Genomic DNA, 12,343 nt, shown 5'->3' on the forward strand with positions numbered 1-12,343 from the left:
TAGAAGTTAAATAAGCAGGGTGACAATATAAAGCCTTGATGTACTCCTTTCCCAGTTTGGAACCAGTTTGTTGTTCATGTCCAGTTCTAACCGTTGCTTCTTGGCCTGCGTTCAGATTTCTCAGAAGGCAGGTAAGACTGTCTGGTATTCCCATCTTTTTAAAAATTTTCCAGTTTGTTGTGATCCACCCAGTCAAAGGCTTTAGCACAGTCAGTGAAGCAGAAGTAGCTGTTCTTTTGGAATTCTCTTGCTTTTTAGAAGATGGTTTACAACAGGACTTTTACCAGTTTAAAGTATTGGAGAAATGACTTAATTCCCACATTCTTTTTATATTTATGCAGCAAGCCTTTTTGAATGTAATGTTCTTTATTGTAATTATAAGCTGCTATTTTAATAACGATTTCTGTTTTTTATTAGGGACCAAAGAAAGCAAAATGAATCCTGTTATAAACCTCAGATTAAAATCATAATCTTTGTTTAGAACAGTCTTCTCCAAACTTTTCCAGTCACACGATCCTGTCAGTAAAAACTGTTTACAAAAGCTACATACATAAATTATTATACCAGCATTTTATATAATTTTAAAAAATACAGTAAGTTGTGCTTTTCTCAATCTTCTGCTTTAAATGTACGTGATCCGTTTTCCACCAAAATTACTAATAATTTTTTAGTGAAAGTCATGTAATTAAAAATGTTTTGTTAGTTTAAAACTATTGGCTTATCTCATTTTGATACAGTCGGATGCTGTCTCTAAAACTTGAAGTTGGTGCTTAATTTTGATGGCTGTAAGAGGTGAAAACGATGCCTCACAAAGGTTTGTCAATTCAGATGAAAGAAACACATTTTTGCGTCTGCTTAGTAGCTCGTGATTGCTCCTGTCCACCAACCCTCTTCAGTTTTTGTTCTTGAAATTCAGCTTCTACATCTCCATTTTTCCATGCTCTTATATCACCTGTTCTTACAAACTAATCAAAAGATGTTTTATAATTTTAACAAACAGGCTCAAGACCCACTAAAAATCCTCATTTGGAAGTTCTTAAACAAATTAGGGAGTATTTCCAAGTTTTTAAAATGTGTAGACAATAAGGAGTTTCAAGGATGCTGAGTATCAGTCTTAGTGGTTAAAATTATGTAACAACCCACTAATAATTCCTTCCTCATACTTTCTTTTTTTTCACTTTTTCACTTGTCGATTGACTTCTTGTTAGATTTAGATCCACATTGGTTCTCACCTTCTGGCCTGGCTGAGTTAGAAATTGCTCTGGATAGAAGCTTCAGCCGCTCCATTTTCTTGTTTGTATGTGTTTGCCTTCGTAGGGTCTCCCCTTCTCGTAGTTTCTCTGCAAGAATCTCTAAAGCTGCTTGTTCTTTTCTAAGATGTAGTTGATATATAGCATAAGGTTAGTTTCAAGATACATAATGATTCAGTGTTTCTGTATATTGCCAAGTGATCCCAATAAGTCCGGATAACATCTGTCACCATAGTTACATTTTTTTCATTTGAAGAAAATTTTTAAGAACCTCTTTCAGCAGCTTTCAAATATGCAGCACAGTGTTAACTAGAGTCACCACGCTGTGACTCCATCCCCAGGACTTACTTATTTTATAACAGGAAGTTTAGGTCATTTGACCCATTTTGCCTCTGCACCGCCCCCCATACTGTCTCTTGTGAACATGTTCAGCATTTAGACTGAGTGAGCTTGTTAGTATCCATTTGTACATTAAATGTAGTCTATTTTCTCTCTCTTTTAAAATATAAATAGACATTCTGATATTTTCCTTATTCAAAGTGGATCATTTTGTACTGACCTAGGCACCCATAAAAGACAGAGAAATATCTGAATGGTGGGTTACAAGTCCGGGCCTTCAGATCTGGCTTGAGTGTTGGCTCCACTATGTAGGTTGCTCCTGAGCACAGGGCGGAAGTCACCCACGCCACAGTCGCGTCATCTGTAAGAGGGTGCTCCGCGTTGTCCTGGGAGCTTGTACATGTGCCGCTGCAAGCCACCGCCTGGCACCCCTCTCTCAGCTCTCACCAGGCTGAGTGTGTAAACACATGACGTCATAACCTGCCTTCCCCCTGGAAGGAAAGTGCTTGGACTCCAGCAGACACCCTGAGGGTAGAATTCGCCATTTGGGGGTTTGCTTGCAAAACCTTAATATCTACAAAGTGACAGTGAAAACAGTTGGTACCGGGGGCTTTTTTTTCCTTTACTATTCAGAGGCGTTTTTAATGCTTGATTGTGTAGCCTTGTATGAAGTATTAACGGCAAAGTATCACTTTCCATAAAGGTACCAGTAATTTTTTTTTAACTCTTCAGCAATAGTACAGAAACAAATACCAGACATCTCACAGGACAGAAAGGAGAGCACAAGAGCACAAACCCTGTTCGGATTGAGTCAGGTCCCTGAGCCTGAATGATGACTGCTGAGTCAAGGGAAGCCACAGGTCTGTCCCCGCAGGCTGCCCAGGAGAAGGACGGTATCGTGATAGTGAAGGTGGAAGAGGAGGATGAGGAGGAGCACATGTGGGGGCAGGACGCCAGCCTGCAGGAGTCTCCCCCGCCCGACCCGGAGGTCTTCCGCCAGCGCTTCAGGCACTTTTGTTACCAGAACACTTTCGGGCCTCGAGAGGCCCTGAGTCGACTGAAGGAGCTTTGCCACCAGTGGCTGCGGCCAGAGATCCACACCAAGGAGCAGATCCTGGAGCTGCTGGTACTCGAGCAGTTCCTCTCCATCCTGCCCCGGGAGCTCCAGGCCTGGCTGCAGGAGTACCGTCCCGACAGCGGGGAGGAGGCCGTGACCCTGCTGGAGGATCTGGAGCTGGATTTGTCAGGACAGCAGGTGAGGCGAGGTGACGCCTGTGATGTGTGAGCAGCACGTGGACTTTGAGACCGGAGCAAAGAGAGAGTTACTGATTTAAAGCTCGTATTTATAGTCTTTGTGGTACTTTGATCCCACTCCCCTTGGCTGTTAAAAAAGTATTCTGGCCCTGGCCCTCGCCCAGCCACTGGCATACTTACTGTCTTTTTGTTTGTCTAAATTCCTGTTTAAAAAGTAATTTACCCACAAGCCCAACCTGTTTGTCCTCAGGTCCCAGGTCAAGTTCATGGGCCTGAGATGCTCGCAAGGGGGATGGTACCTCTGGATCCAGTGCAGGAGTCCTCGAGCTTTGACCTTCCTCATGAGCCCACCCAGTCCCATTTCAAACATTCATCTCGGAAACCCCGTCTGTTACAACCTCGAGGTAAGAAGCCAGGTTTCACAGGGGGTGTGAAGCGGGGACACACCAGTCAGATGTGTCTGTGTTGTTGATGCCTGTAGTAGAGAAGCGTGTTTGTTTCTGTTGCCATTACTACTACATATCAGAGGAAACATAACCTACAGACCAATTTCATGAGTTAAATAATGTTACTGAGGAGTTAAGTGGAATGTGCATAATAAACTTGAGTGGACATTATATTATTTATTGAATTGTTAGCATTCTGGATATCTAGCAGACTTTTTTTTAACAGGAAAGTCCTCAGAAGAGATGATATATATCCAGCACTCTGGTATGTCATAAATTATCTGTAAAAGTATCACTTTAAAATTGATTTTATTTGGGACTCCCTGGTGGTCCAGGGGTTAAGACTCCGTGTTTCCACCGCAGTGCTTCCACTGTACTGCTCAGTGCACGCTGAGGGAAGCTGGACCCTCCATGCCGCACAGCACAGCCCAAGAATAAATACACTCATTTTCTTTAAAATGTATGAATACTGTATAACATCACTCTTTTTCTAGGTTATTTTCAGAAATTCCAAAGAATGGGAAAAGGATGGAAAAAATGTTTTGGTTGAAGAACATGAGGCAAAAAAAATCATTTCAGAGTCATATAAATAAAAATTAGGTTTTTTTCCCTTGAGGGAAATATTAATGTATTTTATCCACTTTTAAAACCAAAGTAGGTACATGACTATCAGTAAATAATAATATCATGCTAAAAGAATGATTGTTCAAGAGCTGATAAACACATAATCCTTACCCAGCGTGTCTGTTTGTGGTGACGTGCAGGGTGGGCATATAATGCTGAGGGAGCATTCTCATCGGCCTGCTCTGGAGGACAGCCAATAAGCTGGAGAAACTCCCGCGAACCAGCCAGTACGCTGTGATGTTTAGTCCATCACTGTCCACCCCAGCCCATTATTTCCTCCTAGGGGTTGAAATCAGGAAATGGAAAAGGATATTCATGGTTTTAAATGCCAGATTAGGGCTTCAGATCACCAGAGTAACAGCTTTAGAAGTCCTGGAATGTGTAGTTGTTACATAGTAAATATGCGTTTATTCTTAGTTTCCTCTCTGTGCTGATCATGTTCGATGGGTATTTCCTCACTCTTGTAAGGTTGGAGTGCTAGGTACTTGATCTTTTTGCACACTTTGCTCTAGCTTTTAGTAATTTTGTTTCAAATTGGTTTTTCTAATATCTTTGCAATACAGTAACATCATCTATTTAACACTAACATTTCCAAATCTAACATTACTTGGCAAGGGAAGGTTTTGATTTTGCAGTCTGCTAAGAATTTTCCAGTTTTTCTTATACATTACAGTTAGTGTGATCCTATATTGAATATGTCTTTTATTAGAAGAGTATCATCAACCCATGCCTTTATACACTTGGAAATATCTCATCAGCATTCAGACCCTGTGTACGTTTTATCCAAAAACTGGTCAGGTGAGGGAGAAAAGTAGAGGGACAAAAATCGGCAGAAACTTGAAACTAAGAAGAGCCCATTCCTTCTCTGTTTCGAGACGTTACTGCTAAAGATTTTTCAAACTTATTTTTTCATAACTGGATGGGAATCTGAAGTCCTAGTACACGTTCCTTGGACTGGAGAAGGTTCAGTTATGAGCCAGACCTGACTCAAGAGCTGAGTGTTGCCCGCTTCTGTGGCTGGGAACAAGAGCCTGGCTCTGGTTCTGGTTCTGGCTCTGCCCTCTCATCAGGGGACGTTAGGCAAGTCACTTACCCTCTTGGGGCCTCTATTTCACTTTCTGTGACTCCTTGTTCCTCCTGCTCAAGAATAGAAGTCTTGGGAAGACACAGCTTATGCTGGCCTTCTTACAGTCTCTGTAATTATCTGTTCTGTAGTTCCTCGTTGAACATCAGGCACAATAGTGCAGGAAAGAGGGTGCCCTGGGCCCTTCTTCGAGTGGGACCCAGAGCAGAGCTGGCTTCACTCACAGCTCCTTTCTCCTCCTTCAGCTCTCCCTGCCACCCACGTTCCTGCCCCTCATCCCGAGGGGGCTCCCAGAGACCAGGCGATGGCATCTGCATTGTTCTCGGCAGATTCCCAGGTGAGCTGTGGGCCCCTCTGCCCTCCTGAGTCCCTGCCATCTGCCTCTTGCTGGGGCTCTTCTGGCAGTCTTCTCCCAAGACATTGGCTGTTGAAGCCTGGGCCCACAGAATAGCCCCACTCCCCAAGGGTCCACTGGAGCCTGGTGCGGCTGCCTTTTCTTCCCAGCATCCTGTAGGTTTACAGTCACCTCCGTCCCTGACTGCAGGTTCGGGCAGTGGGACTGTCCCTGGGCTTTGGGGGGACTGAGTGTGGGGATCTCGTGTTATTTCAGGCAATGGTGAAGATCGAGGACATGGCCGTGTCCCTCATCCTGGAGGAATGGGGATGTCAGAACCTGGCTCGGAGGAATCTCAATAGGGACGCCAGGCAGGAGAATTATGGGAACGTGATTTCCCAGGGTAAGACGGGTGCAGGATTACTTGTGATAAGAGGGTACTGCTTCTTTTTCCAGTAGCTGTGGGATCTCTGATGTGTTAGACTACCGAGCTCCTTTGTTCAGACCAGATGGAGAAGGAGAACACTGTTTATTTCATCCCAAAGCCTGGCGCTGGGACTTCCTGACGCCACGTGGATTCCTTAGGTCTAGGTAGTTTTACCTCTAGGGAGTCTTTTGAAAACAGAAGTAACTCTTGTGTTCTGATTCCCTACCTCTTCAACTACTCAGTCACCAGTGAGGATTCTGCTTCATTTCCTGTGGTTAAAATTGAGGTGCTTTGGTTGGGGTTGGGGAGTGTCTGTATTTTTTAGTGTAGAGGGCCAGGTGAACACTGACCATCAGTTGCATCCTAACCTGGGACCTGTTCCTGAACCCACCAGGCATCCTTCCACGGGTTTTTGGTCTTGCATCCTATGAGTGCTGCTCCACCAAAACTCTGCATGTGTAATTCCGTGACCTTATGCCTGTCCCTCCCTCAGGGTCAGGTTTCCTAGGTTCCAAACCTAATGGTGGTCTTCTGTGAAGAGCTCTGGCTCCTGAGTGTGTAGTAAGAACAGTGAAGTTCTCAGAGGCATCAACTGGACAAGACAAGGTGACGCAGCTGACAGTCTCATTTGTCTCTGTTAGGTCTCAACCCCTGGGAGACTTCACTGCAGGAAACTGTCAAATCAGTCCTGTCACAGGGAAAGCCCACTTCCTGAGACTTCTGCCTGGGGAGAGCAAGGGGAGTGTGAATGAAGGGAAACTAGGAAGACAGGATGTTACTAGAGAAACTTCAAGTTTTGTTTTGAACCATAGGGTTAGCTGGGGTTTATTTCTTAATACTTGCTCTTTGGACAAGCTGAAAATTAAGCCAAAATACTGATCTGTGTTTGTGAGCTGGGTAGTACCCACCTGTCGCTAACTTAAAACATAGGGAACCATCCAGATCATCAAGGACCTAGGCTTGGAATTCAAAAGAATAGACCAGTTTCATTTTCCTTACGATCGGGTCAGTATTGATGGCAGTTCCGTCACTAAAGTCAGGGGCTAGATAGTCAGCTCCTTCGGTGGTTGTGTTGAGGTAGTGCACACCCACTTGGAAAGGTTTCTTAATGCCAAATAAATAAAGAAGATTTAGATTCGTTTGGTTTTTTTCCCCACTCAAATATAAACATATAAAATAGTGTTTCTGTGCTGAACAGTTTTTAGTCTCTGCTTAAAAACAGAGTGCCACACAGAATATAGCAGTCCACAATAAAAATACATTCCAGTTTTTGTAGGTTGCCAAAATCAGAGATCAGCTCTGTATTTGTAAAATCTTGTTTTCTTATATTACATCCTTTGTGAGCCATCTCCAGACATCTTTTCACTTGCTTTGTTCTTAGGGATTCTCAATCATCTGTCAGTGAAAGTTTCGGTTACATTTACTGATGCCCCAACCAGCTTCTCTCCCTCAGCCCTGTTACCTGAGCACATCACCTTTCTTCTCCCTGGTAGAGAAAAACTGTTTCATGTGTCCAAAGGTCCACATCACCTGCCAGATTCTTTTTAATTTCATAAATACCAAGTTAAAACTGAAACTTTTTAATGGTATTGATTCTTTCAAATTAATTATTGGGTGACCAATTATAGAACGATGCTTTGTGGCCTCTTATGTTCCTTAATGCCTCACCCTTTCCCTTCCTTTCTCACCTGGTCTGTTCCTTCTGCTTGTTCCCGGCTTCTGCACACTCCCTGCATTGTCCTTCCCACTCTTTGCCTGCCCTCACATTTCCCAGTTCTCCCTGTTGTCCCTATGTTTTTTTCCATTTTTCTACTATTGTGTCTACAATTGGTACTGTGAGGTCATTTTACAGGTATGTAGAGGCTTCCTGGAAAAATGTCACTTGAGTAACCTATATATTCAAGAGAAAAAGGTGCTATTTGTATTTTCTGTCTGTTGTGTCAGGTTGTGAAAACAGGAATGAGAATGAGGAGTCTACCTCAAAGGCTGAAAGTGCAGAAGACTCAGCATCACATGGGGAGACTGCAGGAAAATTCCAGAAAGATGTCGGAGAAAAGCGTGAACAGCAGAGCAGAGTGGTAGAAAGGCAGCAGAGAAACCCTGAGGAGAAAGCTGGAAAAGAAAAGAGAGACTCGGGGCCAGCTACAGTCAAGGAGAAAAAACCCAGCACAGGAGAGCGAGGCCCGAGGGAAAAGGGGAAGGGTCTGGGGAGAAGCTTCAGCCTGAGCTCCAACTTCACCACCACCGAGGAGGTTCCCACAGGAACCAAGTCCCACAGATGTGACGAATGTGGAAAATGCTTCACACGGAGTTCAAGCCTTATTCGCCATAAAATAATCCACACTGGAGAGAAGCCCTATGAATGTAGTGAGTGTGGGAAAGCCTTCAGTCTTAACTCAAACCTCGTCCTGCATCAGCGCATCCACACAGGAGAGAAGCCTCATGAATGTAACGAGTGTGGCAAAGCCTTCAGTCACAGTTCAAATCTCATTCTGCATCAGCGAATCCACTCTGGGGAGAAACCCTATGAATGTAACGAGTGTGGGAAGGCCTTCAGCCAGAGCTCAGACCTCACTAAGCATCAGAGAATCCACACGGGGGAAAAACCCTACGAATGTAGTGAGTGCGGAAAAGCTTTCAACCGAAACTCATACCTTATTTTGCACCGGAGAATTCACACCCGAGAAAAGCCCTATAAGTGCACAAAGTGTGGCAAGGCCTTCACCCGGAGCTCAACCCTCACCCTGCATCACAGAATCCACACCAGGGAGCGAGCCTCTGAGTACAGCCCAGCCTCCCTTGACGCGTTCGGAGCATTCCTAAAAAGCTGTGTGTAAAGCGTTTGTCAAGCCATTTCCCCCTTTCATTTCTAGAATGATTTCAGAGATTTGTGCCCATGGAGGGGTTAAAAAACAGCCTACACAGGTTATAAAGAAAATCACACTCAAGGATCCTTACAGCTACATCAGCAGTGTTCTGCCTTTGTCTAGTCTGTGGGCCGGTAGTTCTTCCAAAGCCCCTGTATGGGAAATACTCAACTCGGGATGTAATCCACATACTACTTCCACACAGGACAGAAGCACACACACAGGAAAACATCAAGGCTTTCAGTAATGAGGGTACCTCTAAGGCACTCTTGGACTCTCCACAACCACACCATATAATTGAAAGACTGAGATCGTGTCTGTGAAAATAACACCAATGTCCAAAACCTGCTTGGCACATGCAAACCCTACTTGGCCAGCATCTTGCTGAACCTTACTTCTCAAAAAAGAGGGACAGTTTGAACAAACTCATGGAGACCTGCTGCTCAAACTAATTACATAGGTATGGTAAGTTCTGACCAGGTACTGGTAGCCTACCAAAGCTGTAGAAATCTAGGACTGCGCTCATCCATATCAAACCAAAGATTCGCATCTCTTCCTGAAAGGGAGAGTCCACGTGCACCAGGCAGCAGTTCCAAAGGTAGCAGGTTCTGTCCTCCTCACTGAGAGAGATCCTGCTGAAACGGCAACTGTGATTCAAAACTCTTCTCTCCCTTTGTGAGATCCCTGAATCCCTAAAGCACTGTCGCGCTCCTCAGTGCATCTCTCCATGAGTTAGCACTTGATGCATACTGTCTGTAATCCTTCATTGTTCCACGGGTGAAAGTTTTCATCACTCCCCAGAAGAGACACTTCTCCTGTCGGGTATATTTATATTTGTATCCTGGACAGCCCCGGACCTCGTGCTGAGCATATAAGAAGTACTCCTGAGGCCTGACTTCCAGCAGGATTTTCACATTCACCACAGGGCCCGTGAGTCAGGAGTACCCGAAATACGGTAGCCCGGGCCAGCTTGTGAGACCTTCAGGGCCAAGGGCGTTGCTAGAGCTCCAAAAGAGTCTCATGCCTGTTGTTGTCTTGAAGATAAACATGTCAGTCCACCACCGGCATAGACTGTCTGGACCCAGATCGGGGAGAGAGTACCAGGGAATGTCAGAAGTGACTTTGTTGTCATCATCTTAAAAAAAATAGACACTTAGGCTGTTGCTGGACGTCCGTTTATGGCAGAGATGTTCACCAGAATCTGCTGGACGCCGTGATGATTGGAGCACTTTCTGAATCATGTGGAACGTTAAAGAATAAAGTTCAGAAGGTGTGATTTCTGTTGCTTTTCAGAAAAAGGAACATTTTTTTCCCCACCCCTTCCAGAAACTTTGAAAAAACATATGACACCATTATCTGGCAGTTACTAAACATGTCTGTTGCTCCAAGAAGCTCACCAGTCTACTGAAATGTAGGTGGTTGTGTCGCAGTCATTCTGCACAGGGTCTTTCTTTCCTGCTCCTCATCGCTAAAGGCTGCGATGAGGCTGTGAAACTTGGATCTTTCCCACCGTCTGTGCAAGAGGTTGCACTCCCTTCTTTTAGAAGCTCGTAATAGACCATTTTTGGATACACACGCACACGCAAGCCCCAAGCAGCGTGGGCTACATAGGAAGTCATCAGGGCTTCAGGCAGGGGTGACTGCTAATGCAGGAACTTAGAAACAGACTAAGAGCACACCTGAAGACTAGCCTCATGATAGGAGACTCCCCACCCCCCTGCCACGTAGAGTTTGAGATTTTCCGTCAAGAACTAAAACTGTCCTTTGTCACTTGTTTGTCAGCCAACAACCCAGGCTTGTGAAACAGTGTCAGCTTCATGGGGAGCCGTGGAGGTGGGGGCAGCTGTACCCTCAACTCCAGGCCAAACAGCACTAATCCTCTGGCCTCTGTAACTTGGACCCGCCCGAGCTTCCCTGCAGCTCCTGAGCAGTTGGGTCCGTGTGTTGCCCGGGGGAGTTTCACCGAGGTCAGCTGGTGACCTGAGTAGTCTATCCAACCAGGTGAAGAAAAGGAGCGATACTCCAGAAGGGCAAACCTGACTAACTTTTGATAGAAAAGGGAAGGTAGAAGAAACTGCTTTGAGGAATTTTCTTCAGAGTAATACAAGGATGGTCAAGTAGAAAACTTGGTGCGTTTGAGCAAAGACTTCTGCTGCCAGGGAACTACTGAAAGCAGTGAGGTGCTTAACTCCAGACACCGATCAAAGTACCACCTGTTCTGAAGAGGGAAAGAACGTTGGTTGGGTCCACATTGGCCTTTTTGAGCCACAACTCCATGCCAACATAATTCTGCCATCATTTCTTCTTAAGGAAATTACAACTTGTTCCCCCATATGTAATTCCCATCTTCCTGGGATATCGTACTGACTGGGACGGCTATGGGGATTGCTCCAGGTCTTCAGCAGATGGACTCCTTGAAATAGCTATTTGAAGACATCTTTTCTGAAGAAAACAGGGGCTACCGCTGTTTATTAAAACTATTCACATTGCATTCATTTATCAGCTGCTCAGCACAAAGTATAATTGGGTCATGGTCCAAAAGGCTCACAGCATCTAAAGTAGTGCTTGGAATCGTCATTTGAAAGTCCTCGACTGGCTGAAATCTGTTAACAGTTCAAGGACTCTAGTTAACTGTTGGCATGCTAGCTGACCCAGTGGAAATTTTTGAGAGGTTTTTAAAAAATATACCTTAACCTTGCCAGGAAGAGAAGTAAAATTCGTCAGGTTGCTGGGCATTTGTTTCTGCTTCATCCTGGCAGGCAAGGCTAAAGCCAAGACTGCAGATGTGTGAGGCATCTTGATATGTAGGGCACTTAGTATTTTATTAAAGGCATAAAAGTGAAACTGCTGAAGATATACAGACAGGTTGACCCTTTCGATAGGTAAGAATTTGCATCTTACCCGCCATCAGAAAATTCATTCCAGGAAGGAACCTCTTTAATGTGATAAATATGGCAAAGCCTTTAATCACATTTCAGCTTAGCATCAGAAAGCTCACTGTAAATAAACATTGTTATGTGAGGGAAAACTTTCCATGTATAGCACTCGTTGCTTTGGACAGAAAAGGAATTCCTTCAGTATGTTCCAGTCATGTAACAAATTTCAGAAACACTGTAGAGAAAGCTCAATCTTCACTGCAGTGGATCCACAGAAGAAGAAGAAAATGTGGGGAAATGCTAAAGAAACAGCAAAATGTACAATTTCTGACAAAAATTGTTGATGTTGGGTACTTCTGTATATTTTGTGTGATCATAATGTCAGTGTCTGTTTTGAACCTTCAGCCCCTGTTGTTCTGTATACTCCCTGTACCAGATAATGTATTTTTATTTTAATCTATTTGACAGAACACATCACTCCAAAAGAGCAATGTTTTGGAGTGAGTAGTGAAATTGACATAGACAAGTCAGTTCACAGAACTAAGGAGAGGGAAAAATGAGGGAAAAAAAAAAAAAGACTTCATAGTTCGGTGCTTATCAAGTCAAGAACTTAGGAATGAGTAGATCCGTTAGGAGGGACAGGTGAATAGGAAACTAAAACGGAACAGTTTGCTATAGACGCCTGCAGTTTCCACAGCCAGAAACTTGATGCTTAGCTGCCACATCGCCGTTTCAAGCAAGGAGAATGGGTTCTCTGAGCTTGTCGGGGGTGGAAGAAGGTCTGCTCCATGAATTGAGAGAAGGGAGTGCACTGGGAAGGCCAGGGGGACCACTTACTATCT

General features: G+C 44.4%; 1 protein-coding gene across 1 annotated transcript in view; it reads left to right on the plus strand.

Annotated features, from left to right (window-relative positions):
• ZSCAN25 (zinc finger and SCAN domain containing 25) overlaps positions 1-12,343 on the plus strand; it is a 430,575-nt gene that overhangs the window by 404,160 nt on the left and 14,072 nt on the right. The window contains exon 8 of the mRNA XM_052635487.1: positions 8,016-8,540. Coding sequence (XP_052491447.1) covers positions 8,016-8,540 — 525 coding nt within the window. The remainder of the gene's footprint in view (positions 1-8,015; positions 8,541-12,343) is intronic.

Source organism: Budorcas taxicolor, chromosome 2 (assembly GCF_023091745.1).
Source record: "Budorcas taxicolor isolate Tak-1 chromosome 2, Takin1.1, whole genome shotgun sequence".
Classification (NCBI taxonomy): Eukaryota; Metazoa; Chordata; class Mammalia; order Artiodactyla; family Bovidae; genus Budorcas; species Budorcas taxicolor.